Source organism: Crocodylus porosus, unplaced genomic scaffold, assembly GCF_001723895.1.
Source record: "Crocodylus porosus isolate Cpor-Errol unplaced genomic scaffold, CroPor_comp1, whole genome shotgun sequence".
Lineage (NCBI taxonomy): Eukaryota > Metazoa > Chordata > Crocodylia > Crocodylidae > Crocodylus > Crocodylus porosus.
In genome coordinates this window covers 54,747,681-54,771,661 of record NW_017728907.1, presented here as the reverse complement: position 1 = coordinate 54,771,661, position 23,981 = coordinate 54,747,681, and the positions used below count along the sequence as shown (strand labels likewise).

At 42.1% G+C, this 23,981-nt stretch overlaps 3 protein-coding genes across 5 annotated transcripts in view; 1 reads left to right on the top strand and 2 right to left on the bottom strand.

Moving 5' to 3' along the window:
• Positions 1-909: 909 nt before the first annotated feature.
• LRRC42 (leucine rich repeat containing 42) lies at positions 910-18,182 on the bottom strand. Of its 2 annotated transcripts, XM_019531460.1 has the most exons (8): positions 17,762-18,182; positions 9,220-9,556; positions 6,818-6,949; positions 5,621-5,739; positions 3,371-3,459; positions 3,172-3,285; positions 1,716-1,800; positions 910-1,391 (listed from the first exon to the last, which is right to left on the bottom strand). In XM_019531460.1, the coding sequence occupies exons 1-8, from the start codon at positions 18,021-18,023 to the stop codon at positions 1,138-1,140; spliced, it is 1,392 nt and encodes a 463-aa protein (XP_019387005.1). In that variant the 5' UTR covers positions 18,024-18,182; the 3' UTR covers positions 910-1,137. The 2 variants fall into 2 exon arrangements, with proteins under 2 accessions (XP_019387005.1, XP_019387004.1); XM_019531459.1 differs by lacking the exon at positions 17,762-18,182 and having other exon boundaries at positions 9,220-9,588.
• Positions 10,507-18,573, top strand: HSPB11 (heat shock protein family B (small) member 11). The gene is made up of 5 exons (XM_019531469.1): positions 10,507-11,131; positions 13,381-13,487; positions 14,670-14,738; positions 16,015-16,058; positions 18,370-18,573. The coding sequence occupies exons 1-5, from the start codon at positions 11,034-11,036 to the stop codon at positions 18,475-18,477; spliced, it is 426 nt and encodes a 141-aa protein (XP_019387014.1). The 5' UTR covers positions 10,507-11,033; the 3' UTR covers positions 18,478-18,573.
• A 762-nt stretch (positions 18,574-19,335) lies between these two features.
• The window catches only part of DIO1 (iodothyronine deiodinase 1), a 7,151-nt gene continuing 2,505 nt past the window's right edge, over positions 19,336-23,981 (bottom strand). The window contains exons 2-4 of one of the 2 annotated variants that reach the window (XM_019531466.1): positions 23,419-23,562; positions 21,709-21,908; positions 19,336-20,853 (exon numbers count right to left, since the gene is read on the bottom strand). In XM_019531466.1, coding sequence (XP_019387011.1) covers positions 20,788-20,853; positions 21,709-21,908; positions 23,419-23,562 — 410 coding nt within the window. In that variant the 3' untranslated portion in view covers positions 19,336-20,787. The remainder of the gene's footprint in view (positions 20,854-21,708; positions 21,909-23,418; positions 23,563-23,981) is intronic. The other variant, XM_019531467.1, reaches the window with a different exon arrangement.

Here is a 23,981-nt window from a genome sequence, read left to right as displayed (position 1 = left end):
AAGATATTGCATTTTTATTGTAATTCTGAAATAGCTGATACTTAGTGATTGCTAATTTTTATGGCCCCTAGCAGGTATTATGCTTAAGACATGATTAACCAGTTCAGTAGTAACCCAGCTGCACAACCATACAGTTTAGGGTATTAAAATAGGGAATAAGCCACAAAATGATTCCATAAAATGTGTAGTAGAAGCCACCCACAAAACTATCATGCCTTTAGTTGAAGGTGTGGCCAGGTTACTGCATCAGGCTGTATGGCAGGGCTCTTGTACTGGATGCAGCTTGGACCCACAATCATCAGTCCTAACCCTGGGACTGCACCTGGTTACTGGGCTCCCCCTGCACTGGCAAGTACTAATGGTATGACTGGGATTGGATCCGATCCCAAAATCATGCATCCTACCATGCACATACTGGGATCAGGGAACAGATCCCATCATGCCATGAAGTGAATGTGTGCCAGGAGCATCCCTCTCATTCTTATCATCTGTTGTTCTAGTATCAGCCTTTCTTTGTTATTGGGTTCCTCCAGAATACTTTAGATACAAGTGTACAATTGAGATTTAAGTACCACCACTAAAATAACAAGATTTGGAGTATTTATAGAGCACTGTGAGAAGTCACGAGACATTTTAAACATACAAATTAGTCACAACTACTATCATCCTGATGAATTCAGGCTCAGTTGTGTGACACCACATCACCAGCAGGACCAAGCAAACTAGTCTCTCTCAACTCAAGCCAATTTCAGTTTTGACTACTGTTACTACAATTGCCAGGAGATTGCTAAATGGAAGAACAGAGGCAGTGGAGAAGACTAGTCACCTGCTACTGGGGTGCTCAGGCAGTTTAGCTAACAAGTGCCGATGAATTCCTTCTAGATGTTATCCATGTCTCCAGCACTATTTAAGGATGACAACAACATATTTATTTGAAAAATTATTATGTATTGAAAATATACATTAGAATTCCCATTGTCCCTCCTCCTTCACTCTGGTGCCACCCTCCTGTACTGTGGGCAGAAGGTAATTTGCTGCCATGCCACTGTGAGCAGATCATCTGGATAACGTCAGTCTCCTTTCTCCATGTGAGAATCCAGTTTGATATAACAGTGAAGAAAGCAAAGTCTTTCTGAATCAATAGCTATTCAGCAAGTCCCAGTCTTCCATGGTGAGGCACATGTGCTTTGAGGTCCGTTCTGTCTCTTGTTCAGCCAAAACTCTCTTTTTATTTTTCTTCAATTCATGGCTAACTGCAGCCTCCTTTTTTAACAAAGGGGGATGGCAGTTTTGTGTTTTCTCCTTATAGAACTGCAGGTTTCCAGTTGCTTTTGTTTCCCCCTCCACCAAAGTGCATGCGACTTGTTCTTCTACTCTGCATCTCTTTCCATCTAGAAGAAAAAACAATACATGTGTATTTAAAGCCAGGTAAAAATCTGCTCAAGTTACATGTATACCTCAACCCAAACAATCTGAGAATTCATGTTGAATCTGAAATGCTTTGATTCACAAAGAGAAAGAAATCTCCAACATTTTTTAAACATTTCCAATGTTTAAATTCACTTAAGCAAAATCCTTACAGTATGAAATTTTGTAATTTTTTTTGGTTCAGTTAGCAAACAAGCTTATCTTAATACACGCTTCAGTTTGTTTCCATTGGTTTTACCAGACTTTGAATAGTAGCTATAGCTGCAGGGTTTCACAAAGTTACATACAGAAATGCCTAGCTGCTCTTCTGCACTGCAAGTTTTTTTTCGGCTTGATGGCTTCCATGACCAACTGTTCCCACTGCAAAATGGTCTGAAAGAAAAGAAGAATGAATAAAATGCTTCTTACAAGAAACGTATAGAAAGGCAGCCAAGTGCATCAGCAAAACTTCATCCCTTGTTTTTTAACATTTTCAGTGACTCAATACCAAACTCAAGTGACTTTTACAGGAACAACTAGTTTTTCTGTAAATCCTTTAAATGTTAGCAACGTAGACAACATATTCCCTTTCACAGTTCTTCTGAATACTGCCTTACTGCAACAGAATCCCCGTTTGATATGAAGCAAAAGAAGCAGGAAACAAGCCGAGCTGTCACACATTCAGTAAGAGTCTACACTCCACTCTGCAAAGTGGTGCAGAGATCTCCAAGCTAGCTCAGGTACCAGAAGGACCTACTCACACCAGCATGAAACTCCAAGCCAAGAAGTATGATGCAAGTTAGTCCATGTGAAGCTCGGTGCTGGCACAGCTAGTGTGCATTTGAGATGTACCCCATTACACTGATCCTCCTTATACACTAGAAAAGGGGCGCAGAAACAGGTGCTAAATTGTGATTTTAAATGAAAGCAGTCTGAAGTGGAGAACAGTTTAGAAGCTGGACACAGAACAACCAACTGAGAAAAATAATTTCTCTTGTATAATGTGGTATTTGGTACCAAGCTGCACACCCACACAAACTCCTTAAGTAGTCACTGGAGCAGGGAGTGGAATCAATGTTTTCCCTCTTGCAGGTGAGTGCACTGTAACCAGTGGGCTAATGCCTCTCTGGTACCATTTAATGTTTAATTATTCTGTGTGGAGTATAACACTTTCAATAAGAGGAACTGAGGGTGCTTCAGGCCAGAACAGCCCACAGTCTGGTGGCTGGAATGCTCACCCCAGAGGTGAGGGATACAGGTTCAAATCTCTTCAGAAAAAGAAAAGCCTTCTATTCTGTCTCCAATACCCAAGGTGAGCGTTTTAACCACTTGGATGCTGGTTAAGAGGGGGTCAACACTGCCTGTCTACATGAGGTTTTTTATGGAGCTCAGCCTAATAGGTGTCCACTGTATTTGGCCCTATGGACAGATAGGGAGAGGAAACTTATTCTGTAAACTCTGCATGGCTTAGACATGAGCCGGACATATACCTGAGTTCATTATTATGAAACTGAGAAAAGCTGCAATCTGATTTATTATGTAAAATAAATTCCTGGTCTAGGTTCCCAGGAATCTTGAGTACAGTCTTTGGGAGGCTACTTCTGGCATGTAAGAATACAAAACATATTCTTTATGCAGTTCACAACATCTGTGTTCTCACAAATACACGCTACATGACAATCAAGACCTCTCTGAGATATGCAGCAGCTTGAGAGTGAACTAAGTGCACAGTTATTTTGGCTGACAAACTAATAAACAACATACCTGCTCTGCCCATCCCTCTGTTTTGCAGGTACTATGATCAAATTCTTTCAGTGGTACTTTTGAATGGACAAGACCCAGCTGTGCCTGGATCCTCTGAACAACTGCCTTAACGTCCTAGTAAAAATAGAAACAAGCAGACTGTGTAGAGGAGTACTTAGTCATATATTTGTAACGGACTCAAGTACAAGCTTGGTTTTACCTTGAGACCTGTTCCAGATATGTCCAAGCAATTCAACTTCCTGAAGGAAAGAAGATACCCAATTCCTACATCAGTGATTTTAGGGTTACCTATAAAGAAAAAAAAACAAATTAGGCTAAATTGCATGACAGTAGAAATTTGTTCTTCAAAATAGATTCTTAAAACAATCAGATGTGGGTCTCGGAAAAGACACGTGTCATAGGTAACCAGCCAGTTATTCCAACAGTAAACAATTTTCAAGTGATTTTCAGCCCAATTGTATTTTATACCCTCCAGATTTTAAAAGTTTCTTGAACCTGACTTATTTTTTCTCTTCAGATCAAAATACAATTTTCATTCAAAACAGCTTAAATTGGGCCAAATTAGTTTGAGTGTGTATATGTACAAATATAAAAAGTAGAGCTGATAAGTATCCCACCAAAAAGCTGTATTAAAAAAATACTCCTAAATTTGTGAAGCCGAGCACTCAGAATTTAGGAAATACCAGAATGAATGTTCTTGAGAAACCTTAAAATCCAGCCCCACGTGTATACACTCACATACTACTTTTTGATGAGTACCGAATATTTGCTGAAAAAGTGTATTTTCACAACACTCCTGTGAGTTGCATACACCTAGAAAAGCTAAATCATTTCCTTTATAGATGGAAAATTTGAAAAACAGTGATTACAGTTAAAAGTACACACTAATTCTGATTGCCTGATTTGAGATTAGGGGTGTAAATCATGTTTTTTGAAAAAAATAGGATCCTAACAGTCTACAACATTATGCATCTTCAAAGCAAACTTCCACTGACTTCAGTTGCAGCTCAAAGAGCTTCTGTAAATCACACCTCCAGGTCTCAAGTCAGAAGAAAATAGAGAACTCACAATCAAACATTTCCTATGAAGAAAATTAGTATAAATAACTTACCCAGCATCATATGTGGAAGAAGCAGGAATAAAATCCAGCTATCCTGGGCAGCATTCAAGTGCCTTAACCATGACACCATCTTTTTCCCCTTCCCCTCCCCATAACAATCTCTTGAATATACCCTGTAACAAATGAAGGTGGGGTCCTGCAGATAAAAACCCCCCTTCACTATAAAAACCCAGTGCATGCTTAGAACTGGTCTGTCCTCTCACGAGACAAACAGGTAATCCTTCAGTTAAAGATGGCACAATGCATGTGACTAAGGGGCTAATTAAGGTGGCTCATGTAGCCTTAATTCTGGTATTCTCTAATATTTGTGAACTTGACACTAAGTGCTTTCTAATGTGGCTTTTTGTGTGCAACTTACAAGGTTTTAAAAAAGGCAAACTGATTAAAAAGATCAATTTCCTCATGTGGCATCGCACTGACACTCACATGAGTTATCAACTTGGCTGGAATCTTTATGGTTACTGCATAGACCTCTGCTATCCGAGTTAATGGAGGAACTGATACCAGCAAGAGGCAGTCACCCTCTACCTGAACTAGAACTGCAGAGGGTGGGATGTTTGGTCACTGGAATTTACAGATTTGACAACAGATGAAAGGTGACACTCAGGTATCTGGGGTTCCAGTGTAGGCTGGGGTGGGGAGGAAGCTCTAGTGGACACACTTTTATGCCCATTCCCCTTGTTTCTCTGTCCTCTCTACTCACTCCTGTCCCCAATCCTGTTCTCCTAAACCCAAGCAAGTTCTAGATTTGCTGCTTGATGCTTCCTGCCCAGTCAGTCCTAAAGACCCCCTGAGTCTTCTTCCTTTCTGCTTCTCTTTCCAACCAACCCCCTCCAGTAGTTCCTCCTCATCCCATCCACGTTTCCCACCTCTACTCTCTCCCCACCCCAATCTCCTCATGGGGATTCTCATTCAATCTTGGTGTCCTTCACTACCCCCAGATTAGGAATTCAGTGACAAGTCACTTCCATATAGTTAAGGTTGAAGTCTCTCAAAAATGCATGTAAGCAGGAAAAGGAATGGCTAATTCAAGTCCCAAGCTAGACTGCACAGATATTCAAGTCTTGCATTTATATCAGATAGAAACTTTACTCTCCTACTGACTTCACTGGTAAAATTCCATTAATTTAATGTTATTTGGATGGGACTGCAGGTTCAATCTGTGGTTTCTAGCAGATGTTAACAAAAGGCCTTGCTTAACCCCTTCTGATTTAGGGGTTCATTTTGTTTCATTATATCCTTTCGGTCATAAATAGGAGGAGTTAGCTAGATCAGAAGGAGCATGGCTTGTTTCTATACTTAAACCACGAGACACTTTGGCACACTTACAAGACAAATCTAGCACAGAAAGATTTTCAAGTCCCCTTTTCATTACTCGTACTGGTGCTGTCATTTTGCGAAGGCCTGCATCGGATAAACAGTTATCCTTCAGGAGGAGCCTTGTTACACTGAGATGAAAAATAGAAAGTTATTACCTAGGACTTCTTAAGAAAACTGTTAGATTTTAATGTACAAACTCAGAATTTTTTTCCAATCATCCCATCAATGTCATTTCTTTAGTGATATTAAAAGGACCACTGAACAAAAAAAAGCCTCTTCTGGTAAGGCTAACAAGTGTTATGTTCCCATTGCTGGCTCAGCAGAAACCGTTACCTAACACACTATTTCCAGAGTTCTGCTGACACAGGCAATATTGGAACACAAAGATTTCTTGACACAGGCCGTAAGGTTCTCTATAAATTGACGTTATGAAACATAACTAGTCTTGCCAATTTCAACTCCATTCAAAATTAGGGAAGAAAAATCTTTGCTTGACAAATAAGAAAAGACAACTAGTAGAAGATTGTGGGGATGCTTCTTAAATGTAAAAGGAGGTACTGCACACTAGAAAAAAACAAAACCCACAAAGATCTAGAGGCATACTTCCATTGCATCCTCAAAAACAAGATCTTGAATAACTTGTGTGGAAGTTTTAAGTAGCAACAATTATTAATTAAACAGAATTAAGTGATTAGTTTACCTGAGAAAGTTACATAAATTTCTAATTTTAGTAGTTATATATCATTTTTAGGAAATACAGTGCAAAAATTAGGAACATCTCATGCTGGCATACAGCATACTTACCTGCTGATATATTTAACATTATTTTGATAATGGTTTCTCTCCCAGGAAAATAATATTTAACAGGATAAATCTGTAACTGTTGGAAGCACTAAGGTTTGCAGTACTTAAGGCTATGAACAGAAAATGAAATATAAAACCAACTGGTCTATCTGTTGGCCAGCAGAATACTTTTATTTCTACTCTTACAAAACTAAAGAATTACCTTTAATGTTAAATATATGCTTTGAATGATAGTTTGCATGTGATTAGTTCTGATGGGTGTCCCCCCGCCAAACAATTTTTATGAACAATTAGAAACCCCACTAATTTCTTTCTTTTAAAGGACATGCAGGATGACTCTGAATCCCCTAGTGACCAGAAAACCAATGCTGCCATTGGTTACATATGTTACTAAACTGGTACCTGGATAGAGCTTCCTTGGTGAGATGTTCTAGCAATTCATGTTCATCTCCAAGTTTGCAGCAGGAAAGATCCAAGCACGTCAGTTCTCTGAAAGATTTAATTTCTTCAAGTTTTTCAGAAATAACCAGGTATCTGAAAAGAAAAAAAGTAATCAACATTTAGGTGCATTAAATATAACAGTCCTACAAAGCGCCAAGTACTCTGAACGCTGCCTGGTGCAACACAAGCAGCCAGGCTGTTCTGCAAGTGGAAAACACCCAAAACAAGCAATCTGTTTTCATTACCTAGCCATGCTGTAGCCCACCGGTGCCTGACTCACGTGGCCCACAGGGCTAGAATTGGCAGCAGCAGCGTTAATTGCCATGGCTCTCAGAGCCCCAATAGCTGCTGCTCTTCCTACCGCCAAATTTCCAGCCCCATGGGTCAGATGACGCAGCTCTGCACTCTAGATCTGTGGCCCAGAAATCTCATGATGGGATGAAACGCAGCAGCATCGACTGCTGCAGCTCTGAGAGCTGTGCCAATTAACGCTGCCACCGCTTGCCACACTGTCAAATTTCCAGGCCCATGGGAAGTGCCACAGGCCAGATGACAGCTGTGAGCTGTACCTTGGTCACCCCTGCTGAAACCATGCAGAGCACACATGCTTTCACAGCGCTAAGCCTCTGCTTTGATTCCAGAAGTACCTGCTATATAACTGATAAACAGACCTTCAAATTTGCTTATCATGCTGGCATCCTACGACCCCTGCTGACTTCCTGCCCTTTGGGCAGGGGGCTGGACTCGATGATCTCTCGAGGTCTCTTCCACCCTAATGTCTATGAAATTCTATGAAATAATTTGTAGAGACCACTATTAGGGTCTCATTTGCACATAAACTTTGTAACAGAATAAGATGGAGCATATCTTTCAAGTGTAATAGCTACTTCTGAAACTCTACGTATGGACACTTACTCCAAAATAAATGTGTCCTTTTTTGATTTCGCTTAATGCATTTCCAAAGTGGCTGTTCCTGAATAACAAGTTTCTCTAGCTGGGATTAACCTAATTCCAGCATCTTTACTTGCCATGTCTGATGTTTTGTGACCATGTAGAAGCCTTACCTAGGGGGGAGTCAAACTCCCTACCACAGCAGCTCTCCTTCCCCTTTTAAAACCTAACTCATGAGTAGACCAGCAATAAAACTGTTATAGCTGAACCCCAGCTCAGCTAGAGTTAACTGATTTTTGTTTAAAGACAGATGCCACGTGCTCTAGGACCCATGTTATGGAAAAAAGGGTCTTATCTGTCTGGCTACCACTGTACTTTTTAAATTTAACTTATACTTCACATGAATACTGTGAGGATTAGTTTTTAAAGGCCCTTACTATACAAGTACTATTTAATTATAATGAGTTTTGTTAAAAACAGAACCATTCACCTAATCCTTCAGTTGAGGTTGCAAAATGGAGTAATGCAGATTTGAAAGATTACCTGAGCTACGTTTCTGCATCACAGGCCCAAGAATTAAACCTTGTGTGAGCCAGAGTGTCATAGGTAAACAGCACAACCCCAGATTAAATGATACCTCCAAGAAATGAGCATACAATGCCCTCTATGCTAGCATTTACTCTACAAGGAGCAGCAGAGCGGGCCAAAGAATCTGGTACCCATAAAATGAGACCGAAATAATAGAAATGCACCTATGCTTTTTTGGGGGGTGGGGGGCAAGAGACAGGAGAATGGTTAATGAAACAAAGCCTTGAATTCAAGTCCTATAAGCGCTTGTGGACAGAGGGGATATCTTTTATTAGACCAACAAGATCTTTGCAAAAACATTTCTTTAATCACAAGCTTTAGGGCACAAACACCCTAGACCAGCACAGGTTTCCCTCACAAAAAAACTGTCTTTAATTGCAAGCTTTGGGGCACAAACACCCTAGATCAATACAAGTTTCCCTCGCAAAAACATTTCCTTAATTGAAGCTTTTGGGCACAAACACCCTGGACCAAAACATGTTTTTCTTTAAATTGCAAGCTTTCGGGTACAAGCTCCCTAAAACCAATACCGGTTTTCCTTGAAAAAAAAATCTTTAATTGCAAACTTTCGGGCACAAACACCCCAAAACCAACACAGGCTTCCCTTGCAAAAAAAAAAAAATCCTTAATCCACGCTTTTCGGGCACAAATGCCCTAAAACCAACAGTTTCCCCTCAGCAAAACCTGTGGTGAATCGCAGGCTTTCGGGCAGGGCCCGGCCCGGCGCCGACGGGTGCACTCAGCGCTCCCACGCGCCGCTCTGCCGCCCGTGTCGGGCCGCCGCGCCCCCACCCCGGGGGCTCCCAGGGACCCGGCCCCGCGCCGGGCGAGGGCGCACTCCGCGGGTCTCCCGGGAGAAGCCAACCCCGCAGGCCCGAGCCCACCTGCCGCGCAGGCAGAGGGCGCGCAGGACGCGGGCGCCGTAGGCGCGCGTGAAGGTGCGCAGGGCGCGCAGGCCGGCGCCGGGCTCCGCGAACTTGCGCCGGGCCTCGGCGGCCGCGAAGAGCTGTTCGGCCACAGGCTCGGGGAAGCCGACGAGCGAGTCGAGCCACTCCACGCGCGCCGCCACGTAGGCCAGCGCCAGGCCGAAGAGCGGCTTGGCCGAGTAGCGCAGGCTGCCCTCGGCCGTGTAGGTGAAGACGAAGGGCCCCGAGCGCTGCCGCCGCCGCGCGCCCTCGTCCTCCCCGCTCAGCCGCAGCTCCACCGAGAAGCCCTTGGGCGGCCCCGCCGACATGGCGGGAGGAGGAGGAGGAGGATGGCGACCAGGAGGCCTCCTCCCCCCCGGCTCCGCCTCCCTCAGCAGCGCCCCCGGCCCCGAGGCAGCGCTCCTCTGCGGGAGCCGCCAGTCTCCCACGCCAGGCCCCGCGACCCAACACGCGCGGGGCCCGAAAGTGGTAAAAATCATGATGACTGTCTCTGAGGAAAAGGGGGCCCCCACGATAAAAGTTCGCCCAGGAGCCGGGGAGGGTGCTCGGGTGGCCACCGAGGTTGCCCCGCGGCGGTTTTCCGTTCAGGACAGGCCACCCTCGAAGCGAGGGGCTACCGGCAAGCACGGTGCTGTCCTGGGACCGAGCCACGGTCGCGTGCGGAGAGCACCGAGGCTGACTCGGTTGAAGGCCTGGTGTTTTGGTCTTGAACCTTTTGTCGTCCGTGTAAATGAATGTTTGGAAAATGGCATGGAAATAGAAATACTTGTGGCGATGGCTTGCATGCACGACTTCTGGCGATGGCGTGTCGCTAGCGATCGCTTGTCTGCAAGGGTTTTCCACGTCCCTGCAGTGCTATAGCTCTCCTGCCAGTCATCTGTATAACTCTCAATTATTTCTTCCGCTGTTTCCAGTTTCACAGAGTACTTCGCAAGCTGGTGTTCAGCCCCAAACCACATACACTTTTTTTTTTTTTAACTACTTTTATTGCATTGCGGCTCCTGTGGTAATATGATGTTGGCAAAGATCTCTCCCGCTGTTGTGCAGCCACACTGCTTTGCAGGTTTAGGGCCTGTTATTGCCAACAGGGGAGAGAAACCGGGACGCTGACAACGCTGAAGGGGAAATGGCAGTCAAAATAGTAAATAACAAAGTCTGACAATGAATTTGGAAGGCAGCTGAGATGTTTACGCAAGAGGATCTTTAGAAAACCTTGCAGTAATATAAAGGCTGTGGCTGATTTGGCTGCACTGCAGTACATACTCGGGCTTTCAAAAATATTTTCTTCAATATTTGTAGGTCAAGCATAATCTGAACTTTCAGGCTTTTAGGCCTGGGATTTACAGGGAGGATGCCAGCTTAATTATGGCTATTGGATTTGGCCTGAGATAGGGACATATTTAAAAAAGAATGTACCTATAGGTTAAAAAGAGTATGTGCTTGAAGCACATCAAAAGCCTTTCTGAACACGCTTACAAAGAACAGACTATGAACGATGAGCAGCTGTGCTTGTTTCAGAAGAGGAACCATTTGCCGGCAGCAGAGCAGCGTGTGGGGACCGTTTTGATTGTAACTCACGAAATACCAGCTGTCGAGTCCGAGCTGTTGAAAACAGAGCCCAAGTGGCTCTCCTAAGAGTGTGATCCACGCCCTGCTCTGCATTCCTGTTAGGGACTGAACTGGCTGCTAGGCAACTCTGTGACCCTCCTGTTCAGCCATAGTCCAACAGCCTTTGATTTGTTTCTAAATCTCATGCAGATCAGTGAGACAGGATGAAATTAACAGACCCGTGTCTGAGTTCTGAAGGAGCTGAAGTTATCTTAGCCACATCAAGCGATGAAAAATATCCCCCTGAAAACATCATTGATGGGTAAGTGTTGCTGTTTAGCTCAGCGTAGGTGAAAGTGGTTGCATCAACTGCTTTTGTGTCACAGACATGCCTTATTCTGTCACTGGATTTTATATCACAATGTATAGTGTACAGACAAGGCTCTTTGGGTAAATCTGATACCTTTTGTTAGACCATCTCAAGTAGTTGGAAAAATTCTTAGCAAGCCAGCTTTCAGGTTTAAATGAACCAACATGGCTATAACCTATACCCCTGTATATATTATACATGTACACATACACATTACAATAAAATAATATTAAGATAAAGCCAAGCATTCAGAAGCTTTAAAATTCCAGAATTAAGGTTCTCTGGGTATCCTTAATTTGACTCCTTTGTGCACAGAGATGAAGGTGGGGCTTAATTATGTTTCCATGGCTTAATCAGCATGTGGAATAGACAGTGTTTAATGAGATGCTTGTGTACACTTCCATTGCTGAGTGTGGGACTCTATGTTTTATTTACTGTACACAATTTAAAACATGCTATGAAGGCAGAGTTATTCTTTTCCTAAGCTTTTCTGTGATGTTCGTTACTATAGTATCTGAGTGCTTCACAAGTAATACTTTGTTTTCAGAACACCACAGGGAGGTCAGGTAATTACCCCCATTTTACAGGTGGGGAACAGATGCACAGAATGATTAAGTTCAAAAGTCTCTTCTGATTGTGGATGCCTAGGTTGAAACCCCAAGGGTCTGATTTTTCAAAATACTTAGCATTTGATAGCACTTGGTGCAGATGTGCATGCTCAGTATAAGGATGCTCAAGTAGGGCACCCAGAAAATAAGCACACAGATACTAACAATTTTTAAAAAGTTTTGTTGTAGTGATGTACTCAGCATCACACAGGAGACTGTGCAGCATTCAACTGCCTTAACCATTCATCATGTGACTTTTCTTTTTCTGCAGTCCTTTGCTTCATTCACTAATAAAATTGTCAAACTTCTGCAACGAATGAGATAGATGTCCGTCCTATGGATTATAGCCTCTTTCACTGTATGTGACCCCAGTTGACTCCCAGAACACAATCATTCCTGAAAAGGGGTTTTTCAAAGTACTTAAAACTGGGCAGCTAGGATCTGGAATCAGCTTCCAAGGGAAGTGGTGCTGGCTCCTAAGATAATCACTTTGCCGGGGTTGTTTGACCCCAGCATTCTTTCCTGCCCATGGCAGGGGGTCGGACTTGATGACCTGCTTAGGTCCCTTCTGACCCTACCAACTGAAATAGTGTCTGAGGTTGTAGGGTGCTGTTCATTAACTGAAGTAAATCCATGCATGCATTCTGAAAACACTATATGGCCCTATACGGCCCTTAGTTGCCACTTCCCTTTTGTTTAAAGTGCCAGTAAATGATAAACCTAACTGGAAGTAGAGTTTAATTCTCTATTTCCTGCTGATCTCTTTGTGGGATTTCTTTCCTTTCATATGGTACATATTTAAAACTTTAACAGAAGGTTATGGACAGTGCATGAAATTAAACATATGTGCAAATCTTAGCAAAATCAGGCCTAATGTTGAGTAGTTAGAACAAGTTCTAGGCACCTGCATTTGCAAGGCCTGGCTGCTGCAACATTCATGATAGTTATAACCTACAGCTGACTATTTAGATAGTAGGCAGATCAACTGTGATATATGGCATGCATTACCTCACAGCAGTAGACATATTTGTGATTTTCATGGAATGCAATGGAAAAACGTCTGAAGAAAGAAATTTGCAACTATGACAGGCATTTGACTGGGATGGTTTAGGAAAAATCCTGCCTTGAGCAGGGAGTTGTACCTCCAGAGGTCCCTTCCTACCCTACTACTTTATGATTCTTTCTGCAAAAAGAATACTGACAAAATTAATCTAAACAGGGTCTCTATATGATGGCCCTTGAAACTCCAACTTTAGAATAGAGTGGCCAATGAGAAATCAGATTCAGGTATTTGCAAATGTTCTGTGATAAAGGCAGGCAAGGTTCTTTGGGTTGCTGTGTTATCTTTTATTAGACCAAGTATGATGAACACACTTGAGAGTTATCGCTTCTCGGCCTCTTGAAGGCTCAGATCAAGTATAGGAACCAAAAGATATTCATAGGAGAAAGAAAATGTAGTGATCATGGATGTTGTATTGGATCTGTAGCTGTGATTTTTTAAAACAAAAAATATAAATTACTTTGCAGATACCAGTATTTTGTAAATATATCTTAATATTTTAAATAAAACTTGTATTTTTTTTTTAACAACAGAAATTCAGAAACGTTTTGGACAACAACAGGAATGTTTCCGCAGGAATTCATTATCAGCTTCCATAAATGTGTAAGATTCAACAAACTCACGATCCTGTGTTACTTAGGTAAGAATACAGTGCACATTAATATTTTAATGTTCGCAATAGTGTCATATTCTGTGCCTACTTCACAAGCTGAGAAGTGAGCCAACCTATAGTCATTTAACTCTAAAATTTTGCATGTTCTTTGGACATATCAGAAAAAGATGAAACCTCTCAATACCAGTGACCATTGTGCATTATGTTATGACTAGCAAATTACCCATCCAGAATGACAGGGGGTGGGGAGGAGCAGGTGGGGACAGAGCACCCCCATCTACTGCTCTGTGCTGCTGCCGCCTCCCAGGAGTGGGGGCAGAGGAAGCTTGCATGTGGTGGCAGCCGCTGCCACCCACTACCCAGCTCTGCCACGCCGTGCATCCTCCCCTCCCCCCAGATCTGTGTCTAACTGTGCACCCTCCCCACTTGCTGCTCCACGTCCAGCCCTGCACCACCCCCCTCTCCCGCCACTCTGCATCTAACCACCCCCACATCTGCCTGGCTGCTCTGCCTGGCCCACTCCGCTGGAGCCATGCCCTACCCATCATTCTCGATGGGCATTCTTGACGCAGCACTGGCTGGAGCCATGCCCCACCGGGAGCCACGTCCACCAAGAGCGTCACGGACAGACAGACAGACAGATTAAGTCCTTTATCTATACAGATGTGTATATATATATGGAATACATGGAGTAGGAAAACTTGAGCTGCTAATTATTTATGCCCCAAGGCCTGAAGATACTTAGCCTTTGTAATTTTATCCTAGCTAATGTAATCTTAATGTACCAATCTGTTTACCTTATTAATGGTAACTATTAATAATATATTATGTGCTTCCAAAAGTTCTATAAATAATTTATGTATAATTTTCTTTATTGATTTTAATTTTTAGTTTAAGGGAATGATGTTCTGTTTCCTTTGTTTACATTTTTTCAAATTTCTGTAATCAGAAAAATTGGGCTTCAGACAAGGCAGTAGGAACTCTAGTTTTAGCTTATCTTAGACCAATCATTTATATTTTAATTTTGGTTTTCCTGAGGGTAATGAGTAGATCATTACCTACCTACCATATCAGATATAGTATGATTAATTGATTAATGTTTGTAAAAGTCTTTGAAGATTTAAAGAGATGGTGTTTGTAAAATAGTAATATGATACAAAGTCAGCTTCTATGCTAAGCCTATACTGAATTTTTTTAAACATATTTCAGTGCAGGCTATAAGGATTGAAAAAAGCTTATCTAAGGATCCAGTAGATTTTGAGAAGTGTGTTGAAAAAGGTGAGTAACCAAATATGCAGTAGCTCTGATTGTCTAGGGATTGTGTTGATCTTTATGCATCTGATGATCCACTTAAAGCTCTCTCTCTACATCTTTAGCAGAATCAGGTTTACATAATGTATGTGATGTTGTATTTTCTTGCATGCAGTGTACCCCAAAATAAGATACGCACCTTATTTTTGAAAGGCAGAGTTAAGAAAACCACATATTTCCTTGTATTAAGTAACTGAGTAGAAGCAGTTTCTACTCCCTGTAGATCAGTGTAGACTTACTTTGGCTTTTGCCTGCTAAGTGATGGAAACTGCTCTTATTGTACCTCTTCCATATAATTGCACTCCAGTTTTCAACATCTGTTTTTTGGAAAAAATGTAAGAAAATATGATGTATTGAAAAGGATTCTCATTGTATATTTCTACTGATACACTTAATCAGTCACTTTTAATGAAGTAAAGTGCTGTAAATTCATAGTAAAAATTGTATATGAAAACCTTTTGGAATTATGTCTTCCTATTGCTATACCACTTAGTAATGAATAGTTAGCACTTTTCTAGTCAAAGCTTTTCTGTGAGACTCAGAACCTGCAATAGGATAATATTAAGGTTGATGCTTTTTTGTACTCAGGCATTTGGGGATGGGGCAGAGGCTGGTTTGGTTTTTTTTTTAGTTTCTCACAATTTGTATTTATTTGATGTAAGTTTAGATGACTTGTAGAGTCTTTGCTGTTTGAACAAATAGGAATCCACCTTTTGTTTCAAAATGGTATAACCTGGTATACCGTGCACCTAATCACAGTCATTTATGTAAGTAATTTCTCCTGGGAGCAATCCCATTGATTTCATTGGACCTGCTCTTTTGAATAGATACTTCATGCATAATTGTTTGTAGGTTTTATGTTGGTTCCATTTGATATTAAGTGAAAAACTTGGCATAATGGAAAATCAACACATTCTTTATTGTTACGTCATACTACAGATTTGTCATACTCAAAATCAAAAGCGTATCTAAATGGTATAATGAAACATAATCCATTATGTTAAGGGAGTTGTTTCTGTATCTCCCTAAGGACATTTTAAAAACGTTGAATTAATTTTTGTTAATTAATCTTAGTTTTTGTTATTAAACTTGAACTCTTGTATCACCTTGTTCAGAATGGTTTTTAAACCCAGAGTAAGCCTTGCAAATCTTCAGCTCCTACAAACTCTCAAATCCAATCGAAACTTGTGACAGACCTGCATATATGCTTGCTTACTTGTTTTCTGTAAAATTCATTTTTTAGATTTTTGTTATTCAGAAGGGGAGCTTCAAACGGAAGAATTTTCAGTGAGTACCTACAACATTAATGCCATGTGCATTAGGATGACTAGTTTGACAAAGACATACTGAAGCAGACTAAATCAAAACTAAATTTTTAGGGTCTTGGATATAGGAGACTGCTTTTTTGACTCCCCAGTTTGAATGACTAGCTGGGTCCTCGGGGGGTGGACTTTGGCACAAGTTCTAATTAGCACTCAGACTCATCCTCTAGACCTGTAATAAGATGTCTTAATCACTCTGCCATCACGCCTGGCAGGTGTTTGTGTACCACAGTATAAAAATCCAGATAGCTATTATTTCTATACATGTGGTGTAGAAAATTAACGCATCTACATTTCTAGACCCTTCTGCTACATGTTAATTGTTTACATCAGGGGTTATTAATCCCTAGCTTGCAGGCCATATCCAGCCCACGAAGCCATGTAATTTGGCCTGTGGGTCTCCCCACCTGTCCAGAAATTTGATTCTGTGGGAGCGGTGGCAATTAACACTGCCACTGCCCACACATCGGGATTGCCTTGGCCAGGCTGACTCTGCACAAAGGGACTGAACACTGTTCTTGTATGGCTGGATCAAGTTGAAGTCCAATCCAGCTACACAGAAACAGCCTGGCCAGAGTCAGAAATTGTGTAGGGTTGGGTCCTGGCCAAGCCATTCCCAGCCAGTTGGATTGGGCCTTGGCTGGGCTGTTCCTGAGGGGTTGCATTTGGCTTTGGCCCCATACAGTTGCATCCATCCTGGCCAGGCTGTTTCAGTATGGCTGCATCAGGCCCCAGTGGGGCCAGTACCACGTGCTGAATCAGGCAGTGACAGGGAGCCAGAGGCTTCTGTTAGGGGAAAAATACTGCTGATTAGTCTGTTGCATAAGCAAACAGGCTGTTGAAATAAGGGTGCAGACCTAAGCAGCACCGGAGAAGACCTAATGGCAAGCACTTGTGTGAGCTGGGGACTTGCCTGTCTCAGATAAGGAGCACCCTGTGGATAGATAAGGGGAACACCTTGGAGGTAGGGCTGCCCTTGCCAGAAGCTGAGCGCTTGGAGGAGAGAGCAGCTGTTCAAGAAGCCTTGCAGGAGCCTGGACACCATAAGCAGAGTGGTGAGAATTCAGGGAGAATGGCTCTGGCATTTACCCAGAGTGAGGGAAGGGCTTTATTTAAAGCAATAGCTACATTTATTACCCTTTTTTTTGTTACCCAGAATGGGAATGGTTTTATTAAAGTGACAGCTTCCCTTTTTCTTTTTTTGATGTTCGCTTACCCAGAGCAGGGATGTTTTAGTTAAGGCAATAACCTGCTTTTATGTTATGCAGCAAAAGCTTTATTATCCGGCACCCATGGGGGATGGGGGGTGCTGGATAACAAAATGTGCTGGTTAACTGAGAGGCCCAAACAGGTGTCTTTGCCTGTTTGGGCCACCACTTTTCCCACCATGTCTGGGGCATCACCACCCCTCCCCCAAGGGACAGGGAAGCAGGCCCCATGCAGACTGCTATGCCCCAGGCCATGGGGGCTCGACAGCGCAGGCTGCTTTGCCCCAGGCCACGGGGGCTCGGCCAAAATGGAAGTGCCATGGTGGGCACTTCTGGTTTCACTTTTACCTTACAAGCTGGCATGCTGATTAATAGAGCATGCCGGCATGTAAGGTGCCGGTTAAGGCAGCTTTTACTGTAGTTAGATTGGAGGACCAGGCATACAAAAAGGGAGAAGAGGCCACATGGTAGGGTGCCTTGGGGTACAATGAGCTCTGAATCCCATTAAGGGGCAGGGATACTGGGGACAGGAGAAGCACAGGAGCACAGGCCCTGCCAGGACCATATACAAGCCAAATTGGTGACAGCCTAGAGGGCTGAGCCCAGAAGCCAAGGTCCCAAGTAGCAGGCCTAAGGTACAATAACCCAGCTAGATGAAAGGAACCAAGGCCAAGAAGGCTGAGGCTCCTACGTGGCCTCTGAGGCCTGAAGGGCCATAACATGAGTAGGGCAAATAGCTCCGCAGTGGTAACGAGTGGTAACACCTGCAAGGCATGGGTGTGACTGTAGGGGAGGTCAGAGGCCCTGAACACAGTCCTTAAGGTGCTGGTGTCTGAAGACTTGAATAGAGAGTGGCAAGACAGTGCACTGGGTTCTGTCTGGGCCTTGGGCAGCCTCCCAACTTGTTTCCAGCCTTGCCACACAGGCCCACAGACCAGATCTAGCCTGTGGACAAACCATGCACCGCATATCTAGTCTGCAGGCCGAAAAGGTTAGGCACTACTAGTTTACATGTTTTTGCTAATGATGCTGATACTGCTAAATACTTTTTTTTCCCCTTCCCCTTAGTTTCCTGATTGCCAAGCTACCTACTTGCGATTCATCATCAAATCGGGCTTTGATCACTTTGTGTCAGTGCATAGGGTGATGGTAGATGGCATGGCAGAAGACATGTAAACCCCAGTTTGAATCATTACCTGAAAACATGTTGTGTAATAACCTGTGTATACCTACTTGTAGCATACAGAATATTATTAAATTATTACACTAAAATGGATGCTGAGAATATGGATTGGTTTTTTTTCCTAGCAGTTTAATGTGCAGTGCAATTCTGCTGTCAACTCTGGTAATGTATATCTAGTTTTGCAATACAGACTGCAAACACTGAAGAACTACTTTTTACTTAACCGGTAATGCACAAGCATTATGAGGCTTTATTTATGGAAGCCTGTATGGTGAAATTAAAATGTTATTTAAACCAGATTGTATATTTTAAAATGCAATTGCATATTTCATTTTCTGTTAAATGTTTCCCTCCCACTCACTGTGAGTTCAACAGAGAAAATGTGGCCTTCTCCCAAACCTAACAGACAGTGGCAATGCGTAGGGGGTGCACAGGGCTAGCCAGGCTGCGCTCCCTGTTTAACTGGCCGACAGGGGAGCAAGTGGGAGCACCAGTGCCTACCCCTGCAAGTGCCGGCCGGGGAGCGGGGCCGCCAGCAAAAGCAGCCGCACTGCTTGTGGAAGTGGCCATGGGACTTCCAGAAGTGGCATGGCCACTTTCATGACAAGTGAGATTTGTTGCCGGCAGACAACTCACCTCCCCCGGGGTCACTGACTGGTGTCAGGGGGGGACATGCCCCCTCTGACTCGAGGCACCAGACACCCACACTAACAGAAGTCCTTCTAAAATTCTGTAGTTTATACACACCTGTTCAGGTCAAAAATCTTACGTAAGAAATGAGGTCGAATGTAACTTCTTACTGATGCTTTGAAATAAAAGGGGGAAAAAAGGAAGCTGAAGCCACATAAATGGTTATATTTTAATCATTCTGTTCAATGCATTGGCTCTCTAAATATTTTCTCAGATCAAGTCATAGCTGCCTGTGCTTTATGCCATGACTATCATAAACAAATATTAATAGAACCAAGGCTGACATACATTAATACAAAATGTTTAATTCATGAATCTTTTGGTAAATTTTAAGGTAAATATTAAATAGGTAAATGAACGTTAAGAAAAAATTGCATATAAATAAAAATAGTGTTTAAATGAAGATCAGTATGTATGCAAATATTTTCCATGTTAATGCAATACTACCTCTTCCCGCCAGTTATTTTGTACAACTTTCATCTATCACTTCTTTTATTGTTTCCAGTTTCACAGAGTATGTCACCTTCTAGTTATAACACATTGGGTCATTGCTGTCCCTGTGATGATGAATAATTATCTTAATATATTGGCAGCAGAATACATTAGTATTTGCCCCTTACATTTTCAATATACTTTGTACAGTTGTAGTTGTGTGTAAATCCTATTGAAATCGATAATGTCCTGTAGTTATTCCTTCATTAAAATTCTTAAAAACTGTACAGAGCAATGTAGCCATAAGGGTTCCTAATATTCATCAGTGCATATACCATGTACATCACATTATAGACAATATTCTGAAAGAGTAATATAGACTGCAGTAATGACATGTGTTTTAAGTCGCACACTCCAATAAATACAGTTTATAGGTTGAGCGCCATTGTACAAATGGCCTTATCACTTAACACTATAAACTGCTTGATGAAAATTACATGTTCTTTCTTCATTTCGCAATGTGCCACCTTTGAAAATGAAAGTAGTATACAGTAGTGGGGGCCAGCCTTTTTGGCAGGCCTGCCACAAATTGGCACTTCGCCCTCCCCAAGTGCCACTTTGATCTCCTTCCTGTGCCTAATCTGTTGCACTGCTCCCTACTCTGCTCCCCATCTAATCTGCTGCTCTATTTTCTGCTCCTTACCTGATATACTTCTCTGGTTTCTGCTTCCTGCCCTTTCTGTGCTTCGTGTCCTGTTCCCAATCTGCTCTGTCACAGACAGAGGCTGCCTGGACCACTTGTGGTCCAGGTTGCCTACCCCTGGTATACACACTGCATGTGGTGTCCATCCGTATGGCATTCCCAGGTTGCTATCCTGAAGCAGTGTAGATGTGGCTTTAGGGTCTGGTCCAGTGGAAGCCATTCCATTGATTTTGGTGAGATTAGGATTTTATTTCTGTACATCCTAGTTAGCCATTTGATTTTTGATTAAGGTGCAGTTCACTATCTGATTAACCAAGTTCTCATTTTCTTGTGTTTCTAGGTGGGTTAATGCTTTCATCTTAATTTCTAATTTCTGTACTGTTTTAAGTAAACCACTCCACATACATTTTTTTTTAAATTAACCAATAACAAGCTGTTCAGTGAACCACTTCACTCTTGTGACTTCTGTTTTGGTCACCTATTTGAGTTTTTCCAGGATTGCCCGTATTTCCTGTGGGTGATAATTCCAAGGTCCTGCTCCACCCTGTAAAGTAGATAAAAACATACAGTATCCCTCAGATCTATTGCCAGGATGATGACACCCTACTGAGTTCAGAGTTGGCAACTTCATAGTCAGAGCTGAGTAGGTAATTAGAGAGTCATAAGTGGCTGCCTGATAGTCACCCTTTCTGCTGTACCAAGCAGAAACACCACAGCAGAAAATGGGACCTAGAATCTTGGATACAAACTTCAGAGACTATCTCTTAGATAATAAATGAAGTTTTAAGCTTATCCCTTCAAAGTTGTATACTGAGACTAGAAAGATAGAATGTATATCCTTAACCCCTTTAAAGATAATTTAAATTAAATAGAACTTGAACAGGAATAGTCTGCAGTTACCAGATGATAATAATAGACACTAAATATCTTGAAATACAATAGAAGGGTTAATGACATCCTCAGAGTGCTTCTTTTACTGCTGGGTAAACTGATACACAGAGATTAGGGCCAGCCCACAAGATAAGCACAGAGAGAAGTAGTCATGTTAATTGGAAAAGTCAGGCAGAAGACAGGGCAGACTTGCATTTTAGATGCTATATAATTCAGAGATGCGTAGGTCAGAATAGAGATGGAATTGGAAAGGAAGGTTTTGCTTGCTCCCAATCCTGTGCTCAACAGGTTTTAAAAACATCTAGAGTAAATCTCTAGGCAGAACCAAAACACACTCTATAAAAATATACAGCATGCCAATTCTGTGTGTTGCTAATCATTTTCTGTGAATAAGGCGCTTAACGAAGAAATGGGACATAATGAAAACTATTATTCCTCTGTTCATAAAATATGCCACTGGGCATTTTAGAAATTAAAATTTCAGTATAACATGCTCAAAGTTCACTACCTTATAAACAACCTTTCCTCCTCGAAGCAGGTAAAGCCTTTCTGGCAGAGCAGCATACTTTGAGCTGCTAAGGTTTTCCATAGTATCCACAACAACTGGGCATAAGGGGTTCTTTTTCAGAAGAAACTCTGCAGCCCTTTTTCGATCTTCAAGGTTTTGGTGATTTTTAATAACAATATTATTTTTGAAAGCCCATCCATCTAAAACAAAAACGGCAAATAAATGGGGATTTTTCATCTGTTATGCGTGTGTAAAACAGAACTAGCATTATAAGCAAAATGTATTCCATTAAAAGAATAGTATTAGGTTGGAAAGCCACATATTTGCAAGTGAGGAAATGCCAACATTAAATTGCCCACGCAGCATTGATTCAGTGCCCTCGTGTGCTTGCATTATGATACAGTTAAAATACTCGGCTGTAGCATGGCCTACAGCAGCCCAGAGCTGGAGTTGCAGAGAAAGTCCAGCTGTCCTTGGGCTGGATTATGCCCAGTGCACATAGGATCTTTGTGGAATTTTAACTGCTAAAATCTAAGTCTGTCCTGCTCCTGTGTCACCGTGACTCCATATAAAGCCTTGTGACTCACTCAAATCGGGGCAAATGTTCCTGAGCATGGCAAAAGTCCCCTGCCACTAAGGCTACCCTCCACCAAACTTAAGTCCATGTTCCAGACGGTGGGCACCAACCTTTTTGGCAGGTGTGCCACAAATTAGCCCCACAACCTTCCCTGATGCCACTCTGATCCCCTTCCTCAGACCAATCTATTGCTCTTCCTTCTGCTCCCTGCACTATCTGCCACCGTGCTGGAAGTCCCCTCCCTGATCTGCCACATGCCATATAGAGGGTGCCCATGCCACTTGTGGCACCTGTGACAGAGGTTGGCCATTCTGTTCCAGAAGGTAAAGGCACAAAAGTTTGGAATCTTTATTTTATTTACTTACGTATTTCTTTATTTATTACATTTACACCCTAACAAAGGTTCAAGGAAGCTTACAATAAGAGACAAACCAGCTATGCCAGTAACTCTCTGTGGAAAGTGTTATTTAGCCCTATTTTTTCCACCAGCGTCCACACAATTTTGGGTCCTTCAGTTTTTGTACGCTCGATTTTGAGATGCTTACAATCTGATAATCAAAACAACATGAGTGCTTACAGTTTTTGTTTTAATCAATGGGTCCTTGAACCTGAGAACTTTTTAAAATCGGGGCAATCGGGATGCTATATTAAGCAGAATGATTAGCAGAGACTTCTAAAAACAGGCTGTAATTTATAAACACCTTTTTCCTCATCTGGAATGTAGGGATGATGGTAATACTCATCTTTGCAAAATGCTGCCAGGTTATCAGATGAAAATGTACTAAGTTCATTTTTATGATTGCTCTGCTGCTCCTGTTTAATATACATCCTTAGGGTGAGCATGGGGCATTGCTCTTGGATTCACTGGAAGCCACCCCTTATAAGTTACAGTGTCATACTGAAAAACATTATAGTTTCATACTCACATTTTCTTTATATAACGCTAGTAGGTTTACAGTGAAAGATGGCAGCTGATTTGACTTGAAATTCTAATTTTATAAGTAGTATCAGCTATAACCTCAGAGGGATTCATTAGCCCATGTAACATCAGTTCAGTTGTAGTACTTGGAAAAGGGGATAACTTTTAAGTTGTATGTTTTTTGTGTTGTTTTAAGTTGCTCTCTGTACTGTACCTGTTGCATGAGCTTCTTCAATGTAGATTAAAAGGAAATCTGCTATGGGGTTGAAATCTTCGACAAGCTTGTTGAACTCGTCAAATTTCAACAGAAATGAAGGTCAGGTGCAGCTTCCAAAATTCAAAACTAAAGGTCTGTTGCCTAAAACAGACATGAAGGATATTGTTAGGCATTTAAAACCCAGTCCTCCAATAAGCTTGCCAAAAAAGGGACCCCATACCCATGCGAAGTTCCACTGAAGTCATTATGGCATAGGTGTGTTGCCCACACCAAGTTCATTGTAGGATCTGAATCTTGCATTGTAAACATCTGGGGCCAGGTCATTGTTTCAAGATTGTATGTTCAGTATCTAGCTCTGCAGTCTGCTAAATTTCTAACTGCTATTGTACAGCACATTAGTATGAAGAACTAAGCCCCCCCATACTATCCTGTATGTTCTTCATACAGAATATTTTTCAAAGTGAAAAAAGCACAAAGGACCACATTTTTTAAGTTCAATACCTGACATGAGGTTTCCAAACCTATTTTTAGGGATCTTGTTGATTGTCATACATTTTGAG

Excerpts from the sequence above, each read along its gene's own strand:
- HSPB11 (XM_019531469.1), top strand. The coding sequence starts at position 11,034 with ATGAAATTAACAGACCCGTGTCTGAGTTCTGAAGGAGCTGAAGTTATC. Across the intron at positions 11,132-13,380 it reads CCTGAAAACATCATTGATGG|AAATTCAGAAACGTTTTGGA; the intron begins GTAAGTGTTGCT and ends TTTTAACAACAG. Across the intron at positions 16,059-18,369 it reads TTCAAACGGAAGAATTTTCA|TTTCCTGATTGCCAAGCTAC; the intron begins GTGAGTACCTAC and ends CCTTCCCCTTAG.
- LRRC42 (XM_019531460.1), bottom strand. The coding sequence starts at position 18,023 with ATGTTATGGCCCTTCAGGCCTCAGAGGCCACGTAGGAGCCTCAGCCTT. Across the intron at positions 5,740-6,817 it reads ACCAAGGAAGCTCTATCCAG|TGTAACAAGGCTCCTCCTGA; the intron begins GTACCAGTTTAG and ends TTTTCATCTCAG. Across the intron at positions 1,801-3,171 it reads CAGAGGGATGGGCAGAGCAG|ACCATTTTGCAGTGGGAACA; the intron begins GTATGTTGTTTA and ends CTTTTCTTTCAG.